Here is a 27,759-nt window from a genome sequence, read left to right as displayed (position 1 = left end):
ACCAAGCTGAATAAAGATCGAGGTTTACACCTCCAAAGATTGTACCCATAATTAAATGGATCTAAATTGATTACTAAGCAAAGAAGTATTTCTTTATTAACACGCAACGACAAATTAAGTCGCAGAGGCGACTATAAACAGCACTCGCGCTCTTGTCGGCACGCCATTTAGGTTTTCTTCATACGCAGTTTCACTCGCCCTGGAATTCAAGGTAATGCACAGGTCTCTTTGTTAAGCCTTTCCTGGTCTAATTTCTGGTTATCTCTGCCATTAATTTCATGCTTCCGTTAGGTTTGAAGGCGGGAGGATTACTGTGTAATTTAGAGGGTTTCAAGGGCAAATATGGGGAAGAGGAAGTCATCGAAGAAGCCGGAATCAAAGAAAAAACAGGAAAAGCTCAGCACAGTTTTCAGCTGCCCTTTCTGCAACCACGAGAGTAGTGTGGAATGTCGCATGTGAGTAGTTCTATGCCCATTTTTCTTTACCACATTGAAACCTTAAACCCTACAAAGTAACTGAGATATGATGTATAATCTTTGACGGGACTTGAAACCTGAACCTTGCGAAAACAATGGCTAATAGTTATTTGTTTTTCCTGGTTTTCCTTGATTAACCCACATTGACCATCCTGGTCCTTTAATTCGAAAAAGAATGTAATTAATATTTGAAGATTCTGCCGGACTCTTCTGTCGGCATGTAGGGAGCCATTTTAGCGTTACCTCGACTATCTTTTCTATTCATTATTCCGAATTTCTTAGTCGCTTGTAGAATATTTTGTGGAATTTTTTTATTATTGAAATGTGCTCTCTTAGTCACTTTAGAATTCCCTGTGGACGCTTTATTGGCTAAATTGCATTGTGCTCATATCGATTGGGATATTCCTGCTTATGGTTGTTTCGCGTCTAACTCTCGCAAAGATCTACTTATGGGGTGATGTATGTATCTCTCTTAATATTTTATTTACGGGGAGATGTCAACCTTTTCTACGCCAATATTTGAAGAGATTAGATATTTTTAACGTGTGACGGGAAAAGGTTTCAGGATTCCTATCTGGAGCAATTGATGGGATAAAGTTTTAAGATACTTGTAACATATTTAAAAGTCACTAAAGCTCTTGCAGTGGTTAGTTTAGCTTATTCTAATAGCTTTGCACATTAGAAACCACGATATTATTAACAATTCAGATACTATTGCAATTTATTTTTTTGGGAACAAAGCTTCCTTGAAACTCTATTAGCAATCAATATATACAAGCCTTAGTGAAAAAAAGGTTGGCTTGTCCAAGCAACATCCACAAGCTAAGTGCAAAAACAAAATTTGGGATTGGAAAAAGCCAAAACACCCTCTCATGCAGTCATGGTAAATATGGTTAAAAAAATGGGGCTTGCTTATGCCAAAACACCGTGAGATGCGAATGACACAAGCGGCCTGAACATGATAGATGCTAATCATAATCATGGGGGTTAAGATTGCAGCTTTGTCATATACATGTTTCACGATGTTTTCTTGTTAGATATGATTCGATTAAATCTGCCAAGCCTAAGGATTGTACAATAGACAAGCTGTGAACAAAATAGCAGATAAGATGTTTAAAGATTATCACCATAACATAAATTATACGGACAAAGAAAAACAATAAAGTACATAATAAAATGATCAGAAATTGTCAATTGGGTTTATTTGAGGTTGTTGGGAGCAATGATTGTTATCTTCTCCACCTAGGTTCAATTTCGGCAAGTGACATGTTTAGTTCATATTGTGTATATTGTTGTAATAAACAATAAAGTACATAATAAAATGATCAGAAATTGTCAATTGGGTTTATTTGAGGTTGTTGGGAGCAATGATTGTTATCTTCTCCACCTAGGTTCAATTTCGGCAAGTGACATGTTTAGTTCATATTGTGTATATTGTTGTAATGGATTTAAGCATTATTGTAGACGGACCTTGAGCCTGAAAGAATATTTTACCTTCAGGCTGAAAATTGGGTTGCTTAGTTACATGGAAAAGACTGAAATGAGCATAAACAATGTGAATTCAAAGTTAAAAATGTCTACAAAACATCAAGCACATGAGAAATATAGTAATATGTGAATAGGAACTCAAGAATGCACAAAATACCAACTAAGTCTTGCTTATAAGCGTCTCAATAAAGGGCCTTTCTCAATTCCACCAATTACAACAATTGTGACTATTTAAAGCGTAGGGTTTCTCATATTGCAAGCTAGGCTTACATTTCCTTGACACATCCATGTTGATTTGATTTACTTCAAAACATTTAATTTTCATTTCACCCTCTATTTTCTGCTTTCGTATTCAAATGTTGTTGTCATAACTCATGGTAGAGAGAACCCTTATCTAAACTTGAAGATCTAAATCTTTTGTGGCTAGAGTTTCATTCTTCTATTGCTGGTCTTTGGCTTAATCAAACAAAAAGTTATATATGACATACATATTGGACTTTTTAATAAGAAATGTAAGCATATCCACCTTTGAAATAGTTAATGTTACATGGTTCACAAGTTCCATAGTTTTATCTAAGGAGCTGGAAGACATGGAAACTCCTACTGGTGAAGAAGAACAAACTAGAGAGGACGATATTTCAGAAATGAAATGATCCAGGAGGATTCATTGATTCAAATTATACAGGTGTTCAAGTGTCGTTCAGTGTCGTCATCGCTTCAGTTCAGCTTTGACAGATCGACAGTGTTGGTTGTGGATTAGGTTGTTCAGGTAATGTTATGGTTTCATGGCGTTCAGTTGATATGGGTTTAGCGCCTGGCTGTCGACTTGTGTTTATTGACAGTTCCGCCAGGATTGGTCGACGACATGTGTTTTGTCATTCGACTATGTAGGTTTGATGTGTCGACATGGTTGTCGTCCGTGGCATAGGTTCATCGTCCGAGTTGTCATTGCAAAGACAGCTGGAGTCGACAATGTGCGTGGGTTTTGTCGTCGCAGGTGGTTTTATGTCACATTGTGACGAAATATTGTAAAAGGGTTTTTAAGATTCTAGACCTAAAACCCTAAATCCTACATCTAAGTCATAATGACTAAACCTAAGACCTACAACCCTAATGCATTATGCCTAAAATCAAATATTATGCTAAACACCATTCCCTAAGTTCTAAAGCCATGCATCAAATCCATGTACAAATCCTTACCTAAAACCCTAGTCCTAAGTTCTAATCAAACCAATGTATTACAAAAATACATTCAAAACTATGTTATAAAACCCTTGGCCTTTGTAATATTGTAAAAACTTTACAAATAATATTATGACAGGTCCCTAACCGCGAAGTTAGTCACGTCGGAACCTAGCCATGTTCACATGTCAGGCGGAGGTTACGGTTACAACCACCCTTGGCCTTCTAACTGCATCGAAGAAAGCCGCAGCAGGCAACATGTGAACAGACAGAGGTAGCCGTCGGTGTTCCTAATCGTTAGGTTACAAAACCGTTGGAACTTCGACATGTAAACAGGGATATAGTTAACCATTTTTGAAATCGTAGTGGAACTGCATGCGCGCTGACCGCGGGCTTGGTCCAACGATCACATGGGTTGTCCAACCTCTTCTGCGTGGTTAGCAAACAGCTAACGGGTTCCGCTTTATAACAATGTCATTTTGGGTTTTAATGTGTATTTTTGGATTAATTTAATTCCAAAAGGTGAATGTCACTATGAGACATTAAAGACTCCTAATCAAAACACTAATTCAACCTAGAAGTCAGCTAAATACACCTCAAATGCAGTCAAGGAGGTTTCCATGTACATGCAGGCCTATAAGAGGCAGTTTTGCTCATTGAAGAATAGCTTGGTGGTTTTGGGTTTTTGTATGCAGATTTTGGAGGTTAGACGCTGATTTGTTTTCGGTGTTTCGGGAGCATCGAGAGTCGGATTTGGAAACCGTAAGTGGCGTTGGAAAGCTGGTTTAGAGGGCTATCTGATGGCAGTGATTAGAAGTGTCTGTGTGCACATTTAGTCTGGTGTTTTATCTGTGTAATCGACTCCTTTCTTCTCATTCCTAATAAAACGGTTGCCCATCTTGAAAGCGGACCTGGAGACGTAGTCCATCAGGGACGAACTCCGTAATCAATCTTACTGTCTGGTAAAACTGTGTTTTTACTGTTCACACTTCTGTTATGCATCGATTTCATGTTTAATCAGCTGTCGTAAAGTGTTATGTTCAAGCAGTTTACCTCAATTTCCGTGCTTTCAGTTAACATTCAACTCATTAATGGCTAATCAATTCTACATCAATTTTTAATATATGGTCATTTCAGATCAGTGTTACTTGGGAGCGGGAGCGAAAACGGGAGCGAGAGTGACATTTTCAGAAGCTCCGGTTTGGGAGCGAATCCCGGAGCGTTTTTTATATATTATATATATTTTTTATATTTTGATACATATATGTCAACTAAAAACATGTAGAATAATGAATTAGATATAAAAAACATAAAAAAACATAGATTGAACCATATAACAACACTCATCTAGAAGTTATAATCTTTATCAACCACGTCCACAAGTTAGTAACATAGTAACATACAACATATTGAGTCTCATGATTCATCAATCTTAAAGTTTCAAGCTCTCAAAATTCAATATATAACATTTATCATCATTGATCACCAAATTTGTACTTGTAAGCTAAGTGTAACCATTACAACAAATAATATCTAACATGAATGAAATGTTATAAAATGAAATGAAATGAAACAATTTTCAACTTTCATGAAGCATCATATTCATAATTCATTACTAATGAGTTATAATTGCCAACTTCAAACTTAAATTGTCATATATTGTTCAAAAAAAATATCATAATAAATATGAAAGAGTCAATAGTTATAAAAACTACTAGAAACTAGAAAAGAGAAGTAAATCTATTATCTATTTCTTATGCTTGGGCCTCTTGCCACCATGAGAAATTTCTATTTTTTTAGTCTTGTTGGAAAATCAGGATCTTTGTCATTAATATCACCCTCTAAGCATTAATATCCAGAGGTATCTTTGTCATTACCTCTGTATTTGTATAGGGATCTTTGTCATTAATATCACCCTCTAAGCATTAACATAAGATAGAAAAAGCATAACATGTCAAGTCAAGATTTTGTTTGAGTGATGCGTACATTTTTAGGAGGGTCATGATAGAGGAGTTCGACAACCAATGTCACTAACATCAAGGTACATAGAGGGATTGGTGCTCTTTTATTAAATACGAGTTCCATACCCTAATACATGAAAAAATTCAATGGAAACATTGCAATCCCCCAATCTGGAAATCCTGAAAAACTGACAAGTCTGCTGGATTTTGAATGAAATCTAAAATTCTACTTTCTTCATATGAAATCCAATGAGGTCGGAACCACTCTCAAACATCCTGAGTCATTTCATGGTAATGTTAAAAATTTAAGTAAAAGGATGAAAATGAAGATTAAGGAGAATGTCACTTTTAATTTAAAAATTTAACATTACCATGAATAGCATATCAATACTAGGGCCGTAGACTTGATCATTAAGCTGCCCCACTCAAAAATTATTTGTTTCTTTCAAAACAAATTGCATTTCTAACATTACTACAAAAAACAAATTGCAAAAAAGGCAAAACGCTAAAGAAAACGCTCCCAAAAAGGCAGGGAGTGAAATTTTTTCTAGAGAGCGCCCTCTCGACCCGCTTTCGAATCGCTCCCGCCCGGAGCGTGGATTGGGAGCGGGATCGAGGGGGAGGGGGCGCTCCCACGCAACACTGTTTCAGATCATATAATTTGGTATCAGAACAGGTTGCGTTTGTAGAATGTGCCATTGAATGTTAACCAGGTCTAAGTCGCAACAAGGAGAAGGAATCCTCGAGCAGATCGATCGAGAGATTGGAAAGCGACGAGTCATTCAGAAATTGACCATGTCAAGACCTGATGCAGGTGAAAACACTGAGACTAAGAAGAGTGAGGAATAGTTTCAGCAGGCATTCTTAACCATGCAACAGATGTTGGGAGAATTGTACGAAGACAAGAAGGCGAGAGATGCAGCTGCTTCTTCAAAGCCATCGAAGAAGGACAAAGGTAAACGCAAGGCTGTAAACCTCCTTCACCTCCATCATCTCCATCATCCTCTTCTTCTTCTTCTTCTTCCAGTGTAGAATCTGAAAGGGAAAAGAAACCTAAGAAAACATCTTTTTTGAAACTTGATGTTAAATTTGAGTTACCTGTTTATGATGGCGAAATGAATCTTGAAAAGCTAGATAACTGGTTAAAGAAGTTAGAAGTGTATTGTTGTATTTAGAACATTTCTAAAGATAAAACTAAAATTCAGTTAGCTATACTTAGAATGGGGGGAACAACTTTAATTTGGTGGGAAAGTAAGACTCAATTAGATGTAAAGAGTAAAGGAAAGGTCATCTCTTCATGGTCTAAGTTTTTGAAAGCTCTTAGGAAACAGTTCTATCCTTTAGGATACATGTAGCAAGCTGTTACTGGTTGGCAGCATCTGAGGCAAGGTAAAGGGTAGAGTGTTCAAGAGTTTACTCAGGAGTTTAGGAAGAAAGCATTGGCGCTTGGTAGTTCATTGGATACACGTGACACTTTGTTAAAATACATCGGTAGTTTAGATTCATATTTGCAACATACTTTATTGATGTTTAATCCTGATGATTTTGACGAGGTGTGTTCAGGCCATACATATTGAATCAGGTGGCAGACCATTCAAGTTTTCATCGCAGTCATCCAAAGAGTTGGAAACCAGAGATTCTAGTGACAGTAAGGGGAAGAACATTTCGAAGAGAAAGAAATCAGTGATTGTTCAGAAGGAAAGACCTACTTGTTCTCATTGCCAGAGAATCGGTCATGATGAATCGAAGTGCTGGAAACTTCATCCAGAACTTAAGCCCAAAAAGTTCCTTAAGGCAAAGGATGAAAAGAAGGCCATTGCAGCAGTCCAGCAGGATCTAGGTTCAGATTCAGGTGATGAAAGGAGGATAACCGCCATGGTTACAATAGGTAAAACTTTTGATACTGGTTCAAGTTCGAAAACTAATGTATCTTCTTCAAACATAAATCCTCCACATGAGGATAAAAGAGTTGAACTCTTCCACATAAGGATAACTTCTAAGCATACAAAGATTGACACAATATTTGACAGTGGATAGCAAACAAATTTAATATCTGAACATATAGTTAATCAATTGGGATTGGAAACACAACATCATCCAAGACCATACCTATTAGGTTGGATTAATAAATCAACTCAAATACATGTCACAAAGCAGTGTTGGTTAAAATTTGCAATTACATCTAAGTACATTGATGAAGTGGAGTTAGATGTGGTCCCAGTAGACATATGTGGAATTGTCTTAGGAAGTCCTTATCTTTATGATAGAGATGCATTGTTTTATAGAAGGGAACATAAATATCACTTAAAGAAGGGGTTGAATTTATTGTTAGGGCACATAAAGTCAAATCAAACTTGGATTTAATGGTTACAAATCAAGTTAAGCAGTTAATAAGTTAAAGTAAATATGTACTCATGTTTATTAAAGAACAACATAAGGAAGATTGTTCGAAATGCGAGATTCGGTTTATAGATCAATTGGTCAAGGTGGTTAATTCTTTTCCAAGAAATCTTATTCATGAACAGGATAAGCAACATGAGATACATTTAATGTCCTATGAACATCTTCTTAAAGACAGAATGAATTTCAATTCATTCATTCAACTGAATTCTAGAAACTATCATCATCAGCAGTGTATTGCAGGGAATGGTACATGTGAGTCTAATCAGAGACTTGTTTCAGATGGTATGTTTATTTTCAGTTTTAGGGGTGTAGGTTAGTGTTGGGGAAAGTCAGTATTGCATTTCTTTGGTATTACATCATCATTTCATGCTTTAAAAAGTAATGAAGCCTCTTTTCAAGTGGAGAGGAAGTCTATAAATTTTCATGACAAAGCATTTTCGAAAGCAGATCTAAAGTTTTCTTATCATGATTTGAAAACTAATGCATTAAGTGAAAGTGTAAGTCAATGGAGATATCAGTTAATAGATGAAGAAGCAGTGATTCGAACAAAATCAACAATTACTTAGATACTTTCAAAGTCAAACTAAGTTGCGACAGTCTTTTCATCACAACAGCTAGATGAGTTATGTGCAACAAGTTCACTTAGTAATCAGTGAACAGGAAAGTAAATCAAGTCAAGTAATTGGTATGAAGTCAAAATCAAAGGAGTCTTTGAATATTTTAGTTATTTCGGAGAGTAGATTGTTAATACCCATCAGATGTATTGAACAAAGTTCTACAAATACTGTTTTCAAAGATATTTTTGACTCACTAACTCATGATTCTTCGTGGAAAGAATTCAATTGCCATATTGATACCAGGTGGTTTGCCCATCGTCCCAAGTTGTTCATACTGCGGATGGAAGAAACAAATTACTGAATTGAAAGGTATCATGGTCAGCGTCATCAAGGTCATCATTTGCAAGGGATTGATCAAATGTATTGGTACATCGTCAGGTCAACATGGAAAGAGAGGGAGTTCTACCCTCATCGACTATTTGTTTAGTCAAATTTTTGTGGTCCAAAAGCTTTCAAATGGAAAGGAATGATCTAGGAGGATCTGTTGATTCAAATTGTACAGGTGTTCAAGTGTCGTTCAGTGTCGTCGTCGCTTCAGTTTAGCGTTGACAGATCGACAATGTTGGTTGTGGATCAGGTTGTTCAAGCCATGTTATGGTTTCATGCGTTCAATTGATATGGGTTTAGTGCTTGGCTGTTGATTTGTGTTCATCGACAGTTCCGCCAGGATTGGTCGACGACATGTGTTTTGTTGTTCGACTTTGCAGGTTTGATGTGTCGACATGGTTGTTGTCCGTGGCATAGGTTCATCGTCTGGGTTTTCATTGCAAAGACAACTGGAGTCGACAATGTGCGTGGGTTCTGTCGTCGCAGGGAGTTTTATGTCACATTGTGATGAAAGATTGTAAAAAGGTTTTTAAGATTCTAGACCTAAAACCCTAAATCCTACATCTAAGTCCTAATAACTAAACCTAAGACCTAAAACCCTAATGCATTATGTCCAAAATCAAATCTTATGCTAAACACTATTCCTTAAGTTCTAAAGCCATGCATCAAATCCATGTACAAATCCTTACCTAAAACCCTAGTCCTAAGTTCTAATCAAACCAATGTATTACAAAATACATTCAAAACTATGTTATAAAACCCTCGACCTTTGCAATATTGTAAAAACTTTACAAATAATATTATGACAGGTCCCTAACCGCGGAGTTAGCCGCGTCGAAACCTAACCATGTTCACATGTCAGGCGGAGGTTACGGTTACAAACCCTAATCGCTAGCCTTCTAATCGCATCGTAGAAAGCTGCAGTGGGCAGCATGTGAACAGACAAAGGTAGCCGTTGGGGTTCCTAACCGTCAGGTTACAAAATCGTCGGAACTTCGACATGTGAACGGGGATACATTAACTGTTTTTGAAACCGCAGCGGAACCGCTGGTGCGCTGATCGCGGGCCTGGTCCAACGATCACATGCGCTGCCCAACCTCTTCTGCGCGGTTAGCAAACAGCTAACGGGTTCTGCTTTATAACAATGTCATTTTGGGTTTTAATGTGTATTTTTGGATTAATTTAATTCCAAAAGGGTGAATGTCACTATGAGACATTAAAGACTCCTAATCAAAACCCTAATTCAACCCAGAAGTCAGCTAAATACACCTCAAATGCAGTCAAGGAGGTTTCCATGTACATGCAAGCCTATAAGAGGCAGTTTTGCTCATTGAAGAATAGCTTGGTGGTTTTGGGTTTTTGTATGCAGATTTTGGAGGTTAGAGGTTGTTTTGTTTTCAGTGTTTCGGGAGCATCGGGAGTCGGATTTGGAAACCGTAAGCGGCGTTGGAAAGCTGGTTCAGAGGGCTATCTGATGGCAGTGATCAGAAGTGTCTGTGTGCACATTTAGTCTGGTCTTTTCTTTGTGTAATCGACTCCTTTCTTCTCATTCCTAATAAAATGGTCGCCCATCTTGAAAGCAGACCCGGAGACGTAATCCATCAAGGACGAACTTCGTAATCAATCTTGCTGTCTGGTAAAACTGTGTTTTTACTGTTCACACTTTTGTTATGCATCGATTTCATGTTTAGTCAGCTGTCGTAAAGTGTTCTGTTCAAGCAGTTTACCTCAATTTTCGTGCTTTCAGTTAACATTCAACTCATTAATGGCTAATCAATTCTACATCAATTTTTAGTATATGGTCATTTCAGATCATGAAAAAAGATAGGGCATCCAGAGAGGAGGAATCCCATGTGACACTTATCATACAACTCTATAAATGTGTCATCCTTTGGGATATGTTACATGCTACCACAGTCTTAGGGCAAGGGAAACCTAGGGCCTCACCAAGTAATTGTCCTTCATAGCTACCTTTTGAACAAATGGTAGCCATTAGATCATTATATTTTCCTTTCCCCTATCGCCATCTTGCCAACGTTAGGTGTAAGGGATTAAAAGCTTGCCGACTTCTCATGAATGGGATTGAAATAAAAAAAAATCATCCTAGTTAAGGATTATAGGTGAGCTTTGGGTAGGGAAAAACATGTCCATACGGAAGATGTATGGGTGAATATCCATCCTTCCTCAAAAGCATAGAAATCATGGTTACTAGGTATTTCCACAATTTGCTTAACATTTTGGAGGATTAAGGGGGTTACAATAGTAGCAATATTTCTTTTGGTCAGCAATGAAATAGGTCAACAATACCGTTTTCTGTCATGAGTGCATATGAGCCCATTTATTATCTTATATAGAAATATCTAGGAAGAAGGGAGGGGAGACAAAACACTTCTTGAATGGTCACAATGGAAATGGAAAGGTTGGCTAGGATATAACTGGAAAAACTACGGACCTAGACCTAGGAATTAGTTTACAATGCACCAACTTGATAGACTTTTAAAAGGGAACACCTAGTGGATCATGGCTTTCACCAAACTATATTCCCAAGTTCATCCACTACTCTTTCTCGTGCAACATGTCAATGTCAAACACATCATCTAATAGGTTGTGCAAATTGGGTTGGCTAGAATCTAGAACAATCATATAAAGAACTATGTGTGGTAGTGTAATCCTCTTATTGGGAGGAACGACCATGCTTGGTAGACCTCACCCTATTACTAGTCAACTTGCAAAACACAATCAGATGACTCTTGAGTTCAAATACCCAGCTAACACAATCAGATGGCAATTTGGACGTACCAGCCTTGAGTTTAAATACCCAATTTGTTGAAGGAAATAGGTAGAAGGCCAGTGGTGCAATGTCTGTTTGTTGGTCCAAAGTTGGAATTCTTTATCTTCTTCATTCATGTCTTCATCAAACAATAGGTAAATATAGAGTGATTTTCATTGGATATACACAAAAATATAAAGGTGTCTCAATGATCAATGAAATGTTGGAAATACATGGTTGATCTCTTGTCTTAATGAGAACATGAAGTTGCTAGATTTTGACTTGCTTGCCACTTTCATGATGACCTATGTCAATCTCTTATTTGTGATGGATATCCCCCCTAGATCCTTGTAGAGTCATGTCAAGAATTTGTATCCACACACCCAAGAGAAATGGGAATTTGTATTCTAACTATTGATTAATCTTGAGATTTATGGTATGGAAATAACCTGCAATAATGATTCTTGTTAAATTATAGAATGGGTCATTTCTTGGAAACTTAAGTAAAAAAAAATCAAGGATAATGTTTCCCATGATGTTGATAATGTAGCATGACCTGGAGCGTTACGATACACGTGTCCATGAATTGAAATTTTAAGGCCTCCCTTGAAAGTCATGGTAGGTAGACATGTGAAGGACCGATTATCTTAGCGAAATGAGATGTAAGCAAACATTTTGATTTGTGGGGGTGGGGGTAGAAATTTAAGCACAACATCCCTTCCTATCCAAATTTGTACTATTGGTATTTCTGGATGACATCCTAATCAACAAAAGCCTAGTAGGCACATGTGTCACATGTTAACAAGGCATTTCATCTCATTTACATTTTGTAAAACATTCCAAATGTACTTCCAATGCTTTGAAAGTGGAACAAGTACAACCTTTTAAGGGTCTAGGGGCATAGCAAATGTTGGATTGCCTACATTATTTAGAATCAAAGCTTACCCTATCATAGATGAAAATGTGACCCAATTATACTTTCGAAGCATGGGAAGTACATTGGGAATATTTTAGAAGATGTAGATGAAATGAAATGCCTGGTTAACATGTGACACATGTACCTCCTAGGCATCTTTTGTTGATTAGGATGTCATGAAGAAATACCAATACAAATTTGGATAGGAAGGGATGTTGTGCTTAAATTTCTACCCCCACCCCAAAAAATCAAAATGTTTGCTTACATCTCATTTTGCTAAGATAATTGATTGTCTTTCATATTCTACCTATACCATATGACTTTCGAGGCAGGCCTTAAAATTTCAATTCATGGACATGTGTATGATGTATCCTAAGGGTCGATTTCTAAAGCTCTAGGTCATGTTACATTATCAAAATCATGGGAAACATTATCCTTGATTTTTTTACTTGCATTTCCAAGAAAGGAAGTTCCTCAAAATATAGGCTTATCTTCAAACTTCCTTAAAACTTGAAAGTTGTTGGAAAACCTGTTTCAGAAATTTGTTATACTAGCTGCTCCAACACCCTCTTTATTCCTATAGGTCTATGTGAGATAATAGCAACAACATTTCTCCTTCTGTTAGAACAATAGTATGGGCCTGATCTATATTCTCTGCAAAAAGCTGCTCACCATACAGGCTAAACAATTCCTCAAAAGTGATTCTTTGTAGACTTCTTCCAGGATCTATTGTTAATGCATCGGTTAGGCTGCATTTTTCTGGAAATACACGACTACTGTTTGATGTGGAATCTGGAAATATACTTTACTGTTTGATGTGGGATCTAGAAATTTGCAAGGGTTGTAATGAGGGTACTACAGCTAATTAATGACCCAGATTTTCTCTGAAGTTCAGCGCTCATCCAGAATTTGGCACCTTGAGTGGTCTGAACTCTGTTTGCCAATCGATCTCCTCGAAAACACTCTTCATTTCAGTTTCAGATGAGAATCTCCTATTCTTTATGTTTTAAATTTTCTAATTCCCTTAACTCCAAATGGTATCATCTTGTTTTGCTCTATTTTAAGCAGAGGTATGACTCTACTAGTTGTTAATGTTGCAGGTTCTGGTAGATTAGACCCTAGAGTTATTTCCAACGTAATAGTTCTGCTGACAAAACCAGGATCCTTATTTCTTCTTGCAATGCCTCTGCCTTCTGATCAGAACCAGTTCATGATTTCTTTGATGAAGGGAACGGTGGAAAGTTGCCATTGGTTGACATAGGGTTTAGGATGGAGGGCAGCTTAGTAATGAAAACACATATCTGCTATAGGAAACGTCTCCCAGAAGTTTTGAAAATGATTGCCCTGTTATGCCCTTTAGGCCCCCAGCAATTTAGACAACAAGCACTGTTCGATGATATAACAGTGGACAAGTGCTTATGCGTAGGCTAGGTGTCAAGCATGCAGGAGTGGTGCAAGACTCTCTAGGTACTTGCTCATGTTGAGTAAGTGGCTTTTAATTTCTTTTCCAAGTCTTAGGAAAAAGCACACTGATTTTTTTTTTGTTGGCTTGATCCACGGGGGATTTGAACCTTGAATCTCATGGCTTACATAATACTTTATAACATGGTCATTGCCAATTGAGCTGCCCCTTGGGCTGATTAATTAATTAATTAATGTTTGCTATTGGGCTAAATTTGTTTAAGGAAAAATGATTTAGTCCTTTAGTGAAATAGATCTAATCTCTACCATTGATCTAAGTGGGTTAGGATTTATTTCTAGCCATCCATCACTTTGTAGATTGAGGGTTAGGGTTTTGGCTCAATGATAATTTTAAAAGAAAGCCTAAGCGAGGAGAAAGACACATTGAATCATTGAGAGAGCAATTTTCTCAAGTGGACTGAGAGACTCAAGGCTTAAGAGAAGGAGGAGTTTCAGCAAGGAAATTCCAGTGAGAGATTTTTGAAGGGACTGAGATATCGGAGAGAGGAGGCTAAATTTGCAGGAAAGCCGAAACTCAGGTTGGAGGGTTGTGTAGGGGACTGTATGGCCTAGGTGATGGCCGAGTTATTCTTTTTGTGCGCAGGCTGTACAGGGCTAGGAGAGAGGCCAAATTGCGGGATGAAAAAGCTGATTTTTCAAGGGCCGGAAATTCCAGGAGGCGAGTTTTCAGAGGGCCAAGATTTTCAGATTCCATTCTGCTATATAATTTTTGTATTTTTATGGGGGCCATTTTTCCTGTTGGGTGAGCCCATGCTTTTACTATGCAATTTAATGAAGGATAAATTGAGTGGCAAAAATATCTGCTGTGCTTGTGATTGATTTTTCACCTGTTTTTCTGCTGCAACTAATTTTCTAACTTCAATACACGTGTACTTATATTCAGCAGTTTTTCTGAAAATAACTTACTGGGGTGAATGAATTTTCTGGGCATAAAATATTTTGCTAGGAGTTTAAATAAGATCTGGAATTGGAAAAATTAAGTAAATGGTTACTCTTGCTGGTTTAGGGTTCAGAATTTCTTGGAACAAACACAGCAGTAGGGACCCAGCTTTATCCAGATTGAGGGCGACACACAGGCCAAAGGGTTGTCAACAAAGGAACCATTGTAAAACTTACTACTTTGAAGTGCATGTGTATTCTTTTCTCTTACAGTATTTTCCTCCAAGCCTAGAACAGTAGTTTATGAAATAAAACAGCTCTGTGCATTTTCAAGATAACAATGACTTCTGTTTGCTAACCCTTTGCATATCTTGTTCAGTACCAATGATGATCTCCTTTGCTGTAGTAAAGGTGCCACCTGAACTGTCCCTTTAGTCAATAAATCATCTGTGAAACTGGAAGCAAGTGATGCAAGGCAAAGAATGGTCTACTCTTTTGGATTCAGCTGTGAAAGCAAAGAACCATCCATAACTGATGTTTGGATGCTATGGGATTTTTGAAACAGGGAAGAAGATCAGATATGAAATCAAGGCATCCACACTTTCATACTTGCATCCACACTCTTTCCCATGCTTGCATCCACACTTGTGATGCCTATCATAGGTAGAGGTGATAGGGATATGAACATTTGCTGGGCAATAGTTTGGTCTGTAATGCATAATGTGTTTTCCATTCTGTTCTTTCAGTTCTGTCTTCTCTGCCTCAAATATTGTTCAGATTTGAGTTGTGCTGCAGCTGTCAATAAGGATCCCGATATGTCATACTACCTCAAAAGGAAAGGTGTAGGGAGCCCTATGAATAATGTCATCAAGCCACGGTAGGTCTTCAGCCTCCAAAAGTTAAAAGCACCAACTCAATCAAGTAGCATATCCAATGAAAGAAAGGACGTGTGTGCACCCCAATCTATCAAAGGCTCCTCACATGCCATGCTGTGAGCCAACTCATTGTGATTAAAATCACAAGCGGATCCTCCTGCCATATGAGGTGCAACAAAATGGAATCTTTACTTTCATAGCAAAATGTGACATGTGTGAATGGCACAAAGCTGAAAATATTAAAGATTCAAAACATTAAGTTCCTTATAGCCTCTACTATTTCCTAATCTCATTTGGGTAGACATCTCCGTGGATTTTATTATGATCTTGCTTGCCTCTGGGCCCAAATAGGTCATCATGGTAGTTGTTGATCACCTTTTCAAATAGGTCCATTTTTGTGCCTTACAACATTTGTTTCAAGTATCTATAGTAACACAAGTCATGCTAGATCTAATTTTTCATTTTGATGGCTTGACCAATTCAATTGAAAGTAATTGTGATCCTACCTTAATCAACATTCAAAATCCAAGGAAATCAATTGAAATGAGTATGGCTTATAATCCTCAAATAGATGGTCAAACAAAGATGATTAATAAGTTTTTGGAGAATTATCTGAGGTGTTTTGTATTAGAGAAATAGGGACAATGGGTCAAATGTCCTCCCCATGCAGAATGGTGATCCAATACAACTTACCAGCAGTTTACCCACATGACACCTTATGATGCATTATATGATTAAAACCTACATCCATTACATGTTACATGCCCAACAACTCCAAGGTGTTGGAAGTGGATGCAAATTTGCATGCATAGGTGGACATTCTTCATACACTGGGACAATCTTGTCATGGCTCAAAATAGAATGAAAGAACAAGTCAATTACCACTAGGCATAATGAAACACCAAGGTTAGGGACCTAGCATTTTTTCATATCCAACCATATAGACATAACCGTATCAAGCAAAAGAGAACCCAAAGGTTTGCATAGAAGCTATATGGGCCCTATCATGTACTTAAAAGGATTAGCAAAATCTTTTATTAACTAGCTTTTTCTACCCACTTTAGGATCTTTGCCATTTTCGTGTTTACTTCCTATAGTCAATGGTTAGGACGAATAGTCGACTCCACACTATTCTACGAAAAATTGATAACAAGGATTCCATTTGGTTATAGTCGAAGGTTGCACTGAGCAAGCATTGTCTATGCCATCATTTTATGCAAGAAGTGTGGACACAATAACAAGAGATGCACCTAGAAGATGCTGCATCTATACCAATATTTTGTAGTAGTTTCCCCATCTCCATTCTCGAGGATAATTTGCTTTTTTGAAGGGGGAGCACATTAGAGCCCCCTCCCCAAACTCACCTTGTTCTTGGTACTTAGGTTGTTAATCAGTGTAATTTGTCCATCCCCATTAAATAAGGCCACTAGGTAGTGGGAGTGTGTAATCAATAATGTTATGTGGCCTCATTAAAGAAGGCGAACTAGGTAGTTGGTATGATTACTTAATAACATAATGTGACATCAATAATGCCCACTAGGTAGTTAGCATTCAATAATGTAATACGGCCAAGTGATTGATGTATGGGCCTCTAGTGGATGTGCTTAGAGTTTACAAGAAGATATTGATAGGAGTAAAGAGCTACCTAAGAGGTATGAAATATTTCACATTTTATTGGATCTATGCCCTTTTCAAGTTTGTTCCTTCAAGGTAGCACTACTGAAAATTGATATCGATTCTAATATATCGATTTTTCTATCTCTCATATTCAATTACTATTAATCGTTTCATGTTAGCTATTGCATATGTTTATTTATTGGATATTGCTATATTCATTAGATGACTATTAACTTGAAGTCTCTTGTTTTAGTTTGGGATGTAGTAGTCCTCATATGACAATTATATGAGATAAACATGGAGTTATAGAAATTTGGATCTCGTTGTTCTACCAATTGTTTAAGAAAGGAAAAGTTTTGCACTGGGTTGTTATTCTTTTGAATACTTTAGGAGGCTACACAGAAAGCCCACTCACCACTCACCACTCACCACCTGAAGGGACTAAATTTGAATTCTATATGTAATCCTATCTGCTAGATATATTGTGTATGGAAAATCCATTTCTGAGAGTGAGCTATAAGAGGACCAATGGATGCCCTTTGTTCAAAATGTATTGCAAAGATCAGTGGATAAATAAGTATGCCCTACATTATTTGAAGACATGCAATAAATTATTAGCATAATTGCATGAATTGATCTATAAGACAAATAATGTCTTTGATTTTCATATGAATCTTTGAAAGTTCTTGACACCATGGGAACTTGGTATATGGATAAATATATCAATTGCATAAAGATGTAGAGCATAACGAAAGCTTCCGACAATTTTCCCCAACATGTTCCAGTCTTCCAGACAAATTATTGTTTAGAGAAATCATATATTAGACATGTAGAAAATGAATAGATTCATACTACTGCACGCAGCTTATGGGGAAGTGATGGAGGACTACCCACCACATATGGGAATGTGAGAGTTCAATTGTTACTCAATTTTAGGGAAAATTTGAGATATTATAGGGTGAGGAAATAGTGATCAAATAAAAGGGGAGAGCCACTAGGTTAATTAGTGTTTTAGATCTAAATGGACGTAGATTTTTATCAGGATTTGCCATCAAATTAGCAATGTAAACTAATAATCTAGTGTTAATTTATTGAGGATTCAAATTGTGAGCCAGAAACCCAAGTGCTGAAGAAGGCAAAGGGAATTATGAGAAAACTCACATGGAATTCATTTTTTCAGGTGTTAAAGCTACTTGCACTAAAGAGAAGAGTTGTGATGGGTCCCCATGAGTGATCCATTTCCTAGGTGACACTATGCATCTCAACTATCCTCCAAGATGAGACTGGTACTCAATCTCCACTACAAAATATGTTTATATACTGAAATAACAGGTAGATATTCTACCATGAAAGAGAAATAAAAAACGATGCCAAGAAGAGAGATCCAAGTAGCCCTCATGGGGTATGATATTTTCTTTCCCTAGTTGTGATGGAACCTCACTTAAGGTCATATTGCCAAATTGTAATATTGTGCCCTTGGAAATTATGCTGATTCTATATCCAAAGGAAGGCATGCTTGAAAGAGGTGGTTCCAAATTGGTTGTTTGGAGTCTGGGCCAAGGGCCCAATGCCTTCCAAGTTCACAAAGAAAGGTGAATGCACATCATGTGATGGTAAGCCGCTAAGCTTGAGAGATGGTGCAGTAATTTGACTGCATTCTTCCAATTAATGACAATCTCTGAAGCCACTGCCTTCCTTCATATATAATGATATCATATGATATGTCATATATGCTTTCAATTCTTGAATGTAGGTAGAAAGTAGTTTTTTCCATGTGAGGGAGCAGATAGAATTGATTTTGTCATCCAAATTTCAGGGACAGAAGAATCATATAAAATGGGACAGTAGCTGTTTTCCTTGGTGTGGCACAACAAGAAAGGGCTTACGTACTGTATACTACTGTTGTCTCCACCTCTGATGGATCAACTTGTTGGGCATCTAAAATTATATATTGTTTCACAACTATAACCAAAACATAATCTTAAATCAGCTGTTGCTGCTGGGTCTATCACTGCTGGCTAGCTTTCAAACTCGAACTGGAATCACTTACCCCTTTGGAATTTCATATATAATAATACATACAATACACACATATGCTGTTTTACTGGTTCTCTTTTGGCAACTCCTGTTAACTCTCAAATGAAAGCTAAATTGTTGTGGTCTTTGTCTCACATATGAAATAGTGAAACATTAATACTGACCATTTTATATGTATGTTGGATTTATATTGTTATGCTGCTTGCTCTTCTTCCGGGTTCATTTCAAATAAACAATTGAAATACATACATACAGTAACATATATGGTATTGCTGGTTTAACTTTGGTCTAGATCAACTTTGTATAGTTTTGGAAAGGGAATTAAAAAAATTAGAATATCTAGAATGATGGTGAATGCTGAAATAGGGGTAGCTAGGAGTATGCCCTAGCTACTGATTCTGCTGCTTTTGAATCACTGGTCATGGATATGGATCTCGAACTGTTTTGCAACCTTTCAACTTGAAGAACTGGAACTGATACATACTGTATCAAATGAATCAATATGCTTGGCAACTGGAACTTCAGCTACTGGGGGGGCCAATTGGCGCTGCTGGTTCTATCATTGCTGGATCAACAAAGTTGACAACTGGCTTTGGAAATTTCTTTCTAACAATAGAATAATCAATACACCCTGGGTCTGAAACTGGAATCCTTGGGTTGCCGGGGGGGGTTTGGGTGGAGAGGGTGGGAATGTTGGCTTTGGAACAAAAACTCGTCTTGCTTAACAGTTAGAAATAAATATGCAAATTGCTATTGCTTTTGGCATTGGCACCTCTGGTGGTGAAACTGCTATAATCAATATACTATTACTTGTTGGTTGTGTGACTTCCAGTGTTCCTGCCTCTGACACCAACTCTATCACAAGAAAGGAAATGCATATTCCATTCAAAGGTCAAGGAAAGGATATATATATATTCACCTGACTGTAGAATATGCTGACTATATATATATATGCTGACTGTTGTTTTCTTTGTTGTGTGTTCTGCTGATGAAATTGATGCCTGCTGGCTTGTTCAGAGCTATGGTGTTGCTGCTGTCTCAATGACGGTTGATTGAATGCGATGGGCTTATCTCTATTCTGTTTTCATTCTTCAAACCAAGACTGCGAATAGGAAATGCAGTAGTTGTCCCCCAGGAGCATGGTATTGCTGCACTCTACCCATAGAGCAGTGCACCATGTAGTGTTCTCTCTGTTCAAACCTTTAAGGGGTTCTCACTTTGTCTGGGTTTTGGCTCACATGCGTATAGGATATCACAGGTGACATCCTTATTAATGTCCCATATTTTTCTTATAAGGTGAGTGGTTGAATGAAGTAATGCCAACTAGAACTAACTCATATTTCTATTCGGGCCCAAGTCTTTTTTATCGTGATTGCTTGACATGCATATTGGAAGGTGTACAAGCAATAAGTTATATTTTGTGCAGTGTTATCGAAACTAGTGGAATCGGCTAGTTCAATCATTTTGATGCCTGAACCAGTCTGACCACTGGCACAGAATCGGAAAAGGCTGGTGCAATACGGGATGTGCTTTTTTTTTATATCGAATTGGCCAGTTATGTATGGAACTCACCTGTTCTCTACAATGCAACCAAGGACCCGTCAATCACATTTGAAATAAATAAATAAATTGATGAGTGGGGCAACCTAATATTCAACTGTAGGACCCTAGTAAGTAAAAGGATCCTTTCATGTATTTTTTGGTCAATTGGTTTTTTGGTCCAATTTCAGACCGGTTCCCAGTTTAGTGATCGGTTTGGTTCTGATATCATTTAATATAGATATATTTATATCCCAACCTAGGAATTCTACACTAAATTTTGTTTAATCGTACATGATGTCTGAGACTCTAAAGACACCAACCTTTTTGAAGATGTTGATGTTCCCCTTTGGGGTTCCTATCTTCAACTCTTGTCCCTCCCTTGTGTAGTCTTTTTTGAGGGGATACTTTCATCCGTGTTGAGAAGGAATTGAACTAAGAAGGAAAATGCCTGATTTGGGGTCAACGGTATCACTGGGGATATTTGTTTTGAAAGAATAAATGATGCCACATAATGTTGATGTTAAGAGACCACATAGGGGGTGGTTTTGTATTTTTGAATACGACATCAAAAAGATGTTGATATCTTCAAGTGGGAGAAGATGGTTATGATGGGAGTGCTATCACTTTATTTGCCATCCTTTTTAAAACGTCCTTAAGAGTATGCCCTTTTTGGCATATAACTTTGTCCAATTTTCAATCTGTCGACACTATTTTATCTATCGAGGAATACAATTGGATAAAACCCAACATGTTTCAATCAATGCTAGGTTTGGTTCTTGTTCTTTGTTTGTTTAAGCAAAGTGATATCGTCTGCGATATATCTTACCCTGGGTAGGCAAGCAAGAATACCTTTGTTTTGGATGCCAAAAAGGGTAGGAAAAGGGAAGAAATTGAGAACACATAATGGCTCACTTTATTCGCCATCCGATGTAGGGAATCAACTTTGTTTGAATGCTTCTTTGATTCCTTCTCCATGCGTTGAGGAGAGAACTTATTCAACAAACATTGCATTGCACTTGTTCACAATCACTTTGATTGAGAAGGAGAGAACTTATTCAACAAACATTGCACTACACTTGTTCACAATCACTTTGTTCAAATCCATATTCTATATTTGTCATTTATGAAGTAGGAGCATAGCCCTAACAAGATCACCCAGCCTTATTTGTTCCAAAATAGCTTATCTTGTGTATTCAACAGAACAGTAGCAAAGAGGAGGAGACTGCTACTGGTTTGTTTTAATTTGACGTGAACTTGACGATAGAAAGGTTATGTTTGAATTCATTGTGCCTTAGGAACATGGTATCATCGTGCTCTATCCCTAGGACAACTAATTCTTTTGAGCAAAGCTAGATTTATTGTGTGCAATCAATCAAAAGATGAACCTATTTTGATTTTGTTGTCCTCAGGGACAACAAATCGTTTTTTTCCAAGTTCCTTCTACAACAGAGGAAATGTATTCCTCTGAATCAGAAAATGATATTAATATCTTCTTCTTTAGAATGAGGTTGCACATCCCTCGAAATATTCCTCAAGCAAATCGAATACTTCAAAAACTTAGCATAAGGATGTGACTCAAGGAATAGTTAGGGGCTTTGGCACTTTTTGAACGGTTGAACTTTTGAAATTGGAGACCCTCATAAAGTTATTCAAATAATGATATGGAGTAGATAGGGTCATGAGTTATCAATTTTGTTAAAATCCTATTCAACACAAGCAACTACACATGTTAATTTGTGTTCGCGTTGAAGAATGAGGTGAAAGAAAATAGATTCTCATGAAAATTGAGTCTTGGTTTTTATGATTCCTTCTCTCAATACCCTATTGAAATGATCAGGGATTGCCCTTCTATGTGCTAGCCCATTGGAGTGGTCTCATTGTGTGAGACCTTTAAACAGGTATTGTTTTTATTTTTTTTGACTAGGAAGTATGATATAAACTATTCCTTCAATGCATTCCTCTCCCACTTAGTTACTATCATTTAGTTACTATGATTGGCTAAGGAATTTGGAGAATGTTATTGATCAATTATGATGGGACTTCTTCTGGGATAGTGGATAGTTCTTATTTTCCTCGATAGGAATCAACCTTCTTTGCAATCTTGTTTTTAGCCGTATGTGGTTCACAAGTTCACCTCTCAATCATCATTATATTGATGTTGATACATGGTTGATGCAGGTGGTACAATTGGATGTATCCTGATTTGGTGCTATTAAGCAACTCATTCTTCAATGCCAATGAAAACAAATCAGATTTGGTTGATAGAAGTGAGACCACATGCACATATTAGATCTATTTTCAGTGTTTTATTCGTCAACTCATTCTGTGCAAGATCAGCTTAGCCTAAGGAGGAGGAAAACAATATGGGAATATTCTGTCTTTTAAGAATGAGTTTAAAAATAGATTGGACCTTAGTAAAGCCTTTTCTTTTTCTTGGCTAGATGTGCAATGTGCATGATAAAACTTACTCTAATAAGGATTACGTAGAGCACACCCTATCCCTTATATGCTTGTTCGGTGTGTGGGAGATTTTACTTTTTGGAGTTGCATAGGTTGGGATAGAACTTCTTAGGATAATGCCGAGCTAATGGGATTTGTATATATTCTAATGGTGGTATGTGCTACTTTATAAATGGTTTGAATTGCTATCCTAGATACTGGCTGTGCTTATGCCCATTTGTTTGGCTCACTTTTATAGCTTGGCTAGGTGGGGTTACTACCATGTGATGATGTTTGTGGCTTAGATGCTTTCACTTGGTCAATTGAAACTCTAGGTGCTGTTATTGTTGGTAGGTAAGCTAGCGAGGGTGCGGAGTAAACTGCTTCTTATGTAACTCGGTCAGTTGGCTATGGATTTGTATTTGAATTTGGTTCTGCTGTTTTGTCCACCCCCCCTCCTATTAAGATCTGATCATTAAATGCTTCAGTTGGAACTCAACTTCTGGGAACACTTGCTTATGTTGGTCATGGGTCACTGGGATGATGAACTTGATTTAGAACTAGATCCCAGTAAAGAGAAGAATGGGATTTAGGGAGTGTACGAAGGGACCTTATTTCTTTGCCCTTGGCCTATCCTTGGGTTAACAAGGACAATGATCTATGGAATTAGAACTTAGCCAAGGGATGCAGGGTGAGGTGATGGTCAATGGTAGTTTATTGATCTCACAGGATGCCTTTGTCTTAGGTGCCTCTGCGATTGCTTGTCTCTGTTGCCTTTGCCTTGGCTACTACCATTGCTTCTATGCCTATGCTACCTATAAACTTACGTTTCTCACTTAGATAATGAATTAGACAAGCAATTGGTCATGGGGATGAGTCTTTCATATAGAGACATTGTTAGGGTGTTTCTGTAATGTAATAAAAAACTATCTAATTTTGGTAATTTACTAATTAGTAGAGTATCTAAGTGCATCCATAATACAGTATACCCCAAAAAACTCCATAACACTATCACTATTTTAGCCCATTAAGAAAAGCCAAGGAAAATAGATATGAGGGATAGTGTTGATGGCACCTAAAAATAGGGCACGCTACATAAAGCATCTCAAAACCTTTGGCTATACCATACTTGAGTAGAGCTCTTTAAGGGACACCTGAAATAAAGGGTGAGGGTCCCTAAATAACTGGCTTGTGAACAGAAATCTCACCTTGGTGGGTGGGGGCCGGCGCGGTAGACCATTTTATTCTTTTCCTCAATTGCTATGTTCTTTGAGGGGTGTCTGAAATTAGGGGACAAAGGTGTAACCAAGAATATGGAAGGAGATGATTTTATTGAGATAGATGGCTGCCTCCCTGAATAGAAGCAGTGACTAGCATTACTAAGATCAGGTTGGTCTCCAGTGTTCTCACTCTTATCTTACTCGATCATAGTTAATTGCAGTTTTATAGACAAGGTTAAGGAGTTGATTTGAAAATTGTAGTGGAGGCTTGCCAAATAGTTGGAGAATGTTCATTCGATTTTGTATTAATGGTGTAAGCCAAAGAAGAAAAGTTGGTTTGCTGAGAAAGATGTTAGTGTACTGCTGCCGGGAATGCTTTTATTTTTTGTAAGATGCCTGACAAGCTTAGGGGGTGCCCCTTCTTATTTCATATCACCATAATGGGCTTGTAACACATTGTAACTATTGACATCAACCAACCTTTTACCTTTTTTTGGATTGAATGCTTCTGGTCAACACAAGCAAGTGATAATTTCTTTATTTTTTATCGTCAATGGACAGAAATGATCCTGTGATGCTACATAAGTCACCCTTCAGCTAATAGGCAATGAGTAATGGTATCTGGTTTCACAAAGTTGCCCAGGACTTTGCCCCTAACACTACCTGTTTTTTTGCAAGCACAGGCGCACACAGGCCTAAACATCTCACTGGAGAGACTTGAATCTTGATGGAGGCAATACTGATAACCTGCACTCATCTGTACTCGGTGGCCTTGCAAGCCACAAGCCACCATTGACGGCTTGTTAAACCTTTACTCAATGATTATAATAACTGCAAACAATGTTATAAGCTTAAATTAGTTAAGAATCACTGATAATAATGGGTTTTCCATTCATCACAGGCTATCCATATGACAGCTAAGATAGAAAAAGCATTGGCAAGGGCTCTATTAAGTGTGTCAACCACTTTATATTTGACTCACCTTTCTTATACATAATGACTAAAGGAATTAAGAAGCATGATATGAATGTATTTGCTCCTGAATTTTTTCTGGGTATTCAAAAACTGATGGGATATTCACTAAACTGAATGGGATTTATGGATTAGTTTCTGGAGGATATGATGGTGAATCATTCCATGCAAGGTCTAACTTGTGTGCACACACATAAAGTGGTGACATATTAAAAGATGTGACTATATACAACATAATGTTACTCTCCTAGTTCCTCTAGACTGTCTTTTGAATACTCGTGAGCATAAAATAACCAAAATTAGTAGTTACTGTTATTTTCAGTGCATCTCTTTTTATAGGTTAGATTCATTGATGTTCCATCCATGCCTCTAGATTGATTTCGGATTTACTGTAGGAGCTGTGCACATGAAGTAAGGGGTTAATCCTGAGGCATTCATGCAAGTAATTTTGACATCATGTATTGTCTTAATTTTAAACATGGAGGAATAAAGAAATAGTTACTATATGACAGTTAATATGGTCACAGCCTTGTATGGATGTGGACAAAGAAAATTTCTCTTTGTTTACCTACTATTGTATATCGTTTAAAAAATCCCAATGATACCAGCAGGTCTCATAAAGTGAGATAAAATTTGTCGAACAAGATGAATAAGAAATGGAAGCTACAATGGTAAAAACGAAGGAATAAACAAATCTGAATCGGAAACGGAAGCTACAATGGTAAAAGCCGAAGAATCATGAAGATAAATTTAAATTTGGTGTACATTAAAGGTAGTTGCCATAAGATCACGTTTTACTCTAAACGTAAACTTTGTAGGTGGTCTATTTCTAGTTTTCTTCCTAGCTGATGCACACCTTTAAATGTCAGTGAGAGTTGAGCTCGTATCAAGACACCAATTTAAAGACAATTCAAATCTCCTTGTTGATTGTGGTGTTGGTTCTGAACTGATTATTTACTTGCAAGCCATCATCAAAGCTTCTGCTGGATTTGTGGAGGTTATCATCTACTCAATCCATTGTAACATCAGCAGAACATGTGCACTGAATGATCTTATTATCACACTGCATGGCAATACATCACGGGCAGATCAGTTTCGGCATGTAGCATGAGTGGTTGAGGGCTTTGAGCTTCATGCAGAGGAGGTTTCAGAGTTGATTCCCTGGCTGGCTCCCTCTGTTGCATGCCTCACCTAATGTCCCTACTGGGTCAGGTGCTGTATTCAGCCCCGACGGATTTACACTGGGTATTTCACAAAATGTGGGAAGAGCTGAGGGGTTTCCCCACGAGGTTTTCCTTTGTAACAAATACATGTTTATTTTGTTGACTGTATGACGCCTTGAGCAGTTTTAAACTTTCCCAGCTCTTACATATTTATTCATGCAGGGATCGGAAAGATCTTATTGGGGAGGCTTCCTGCAGGATATGCCAAGAGAGTTTCAGCACCTCAATAAATGGTCAGTACATATTATGGTGTTTTTCTAAGGTTATTGTTATGTAGTATCATGTGGTTCACAAGTGACTTTTCTGCTTTTGAGCCCTTACTGAACATATTATTAATTATTATCTGTTGGATTAATTGGAACTGACAGCATTGAGCGAGCCCATTGACGTGTAAGCTTTCGCAACATTATATTATAGTGTTTGGGTTTTGATCTATGCATTTTTTTAGTAGTGTAGTGAAATTTTAAAATTATTGAACAAAGGTTGTCCTTATTGAATTGGAGGAATGGTATATGCAATGGAGTAATAAATAGCTCTATGGATGACCTAGCCATTGGAATGTCCGTTTGCAGGTATTCCGAATGGATTGATGAATGTGAGCGTGTAAATAATTCTGGATAAAATGGATGCATCTGCAGGCTTAGATAACATATTGCATATATCTTTAATATAGTAATTTGATATATGGTTTCTTTTCCCGAGATTCTGTCTGAAATCTGTGAGAGAATCTGTAGTTGGTCTTCCTCATAATGTATAATATATGAAGCCTTTGAACAAATTCACAATATTCTATTTTGGCCTGTCATGCCCTTGATCATGTTTGAAAAATAACTGTGATGTTCAGTCTATATCTGTACATGGCTTAGCTGTTATGTAACAGCAACATAGCTTGATATTTGAAACTAAATTTGAAATATAGATTTGCTGTATATCTGCGGACCAAATCTGCTATGGTTGGACTACATCATTTTTTTTTTGCCCCTAGTTTTGACCAATCATTGGGATATTGAATTTTACATGGTTTGCCATTATCAAATGTCTGGGGCATGAGAGATTATGTGCTGTATATCTGCAGGCCAAGTCGGCTTTGGTTGAAGTATTAAAATCTGCTTTTTTGCCCCTTGTTCTTACCATGTATTGGGATATTGATTTTACATGGTTTGTCATTTTCAGATGTCTTGGCATGAGAGATTATTTTGTTTGATTACAGTAGTCTTTTACCTATTATAGGATTGTAATCTTCTTTTATGTCACCATATTATGGACGTTGCTGTTGTTTCAAATTGCAACAGATGCATTATATGATTTTGCTCCCCTCCATTGTATATATACA

At 37.4% G+C, this 27,759-nt stretch overlaps 1 protein-coding gene across 1 annotated transcript; it reads left to right on the top strand.

The window, feature by feature from the left end:
* Window positions 1-56: 56 nt before the first annotated feature.
* On the top strand, window positions 57-27,355 carry LOC149140542 (transcription elongation factor 1 homolog). Its single transcript, XM_089450192.1, has 5 exons — window positions 57-211; window positions 292-455; window positions 26,589-26,659; window positions 26,795-26,816; window positions 26,999-27,355. The coding sequence occupies exons 2-5, from the start codon at window positions 343-345 to the stop codon at window positions 27,045-27,047; spliced, it is 255 nt and encodes an 84-aa protein (XP_089306318.1). The 5' UTR covers window positions 57-211; window positions 292-342; the 3' UTR covers window positions 27,048-27,355.
* Window positions 27,356-27,759: the final 404 nt, after the last annotated feature.

Source organism: Pinus tabuliformis, chromosome X (assembly GCF_031772625.1).
Source record: "Pinus tabuliformis cultivar Carrire ecotype Pingquan chromosome X, CPIR1, whole genome shotgun sequence".
NCBI classification, from domain to species: domain Eukaryota; kingdom Viridiplantae; phylum Streptophyta; class Pinopsida; order Pinales; family Pinaceae; genus Pinus; species Pinus tabuliformis.
Note: the sequence above shows the minus strand (reverse complement) of the source record. Positions and strands in the feature narration are given on the sequence as shown.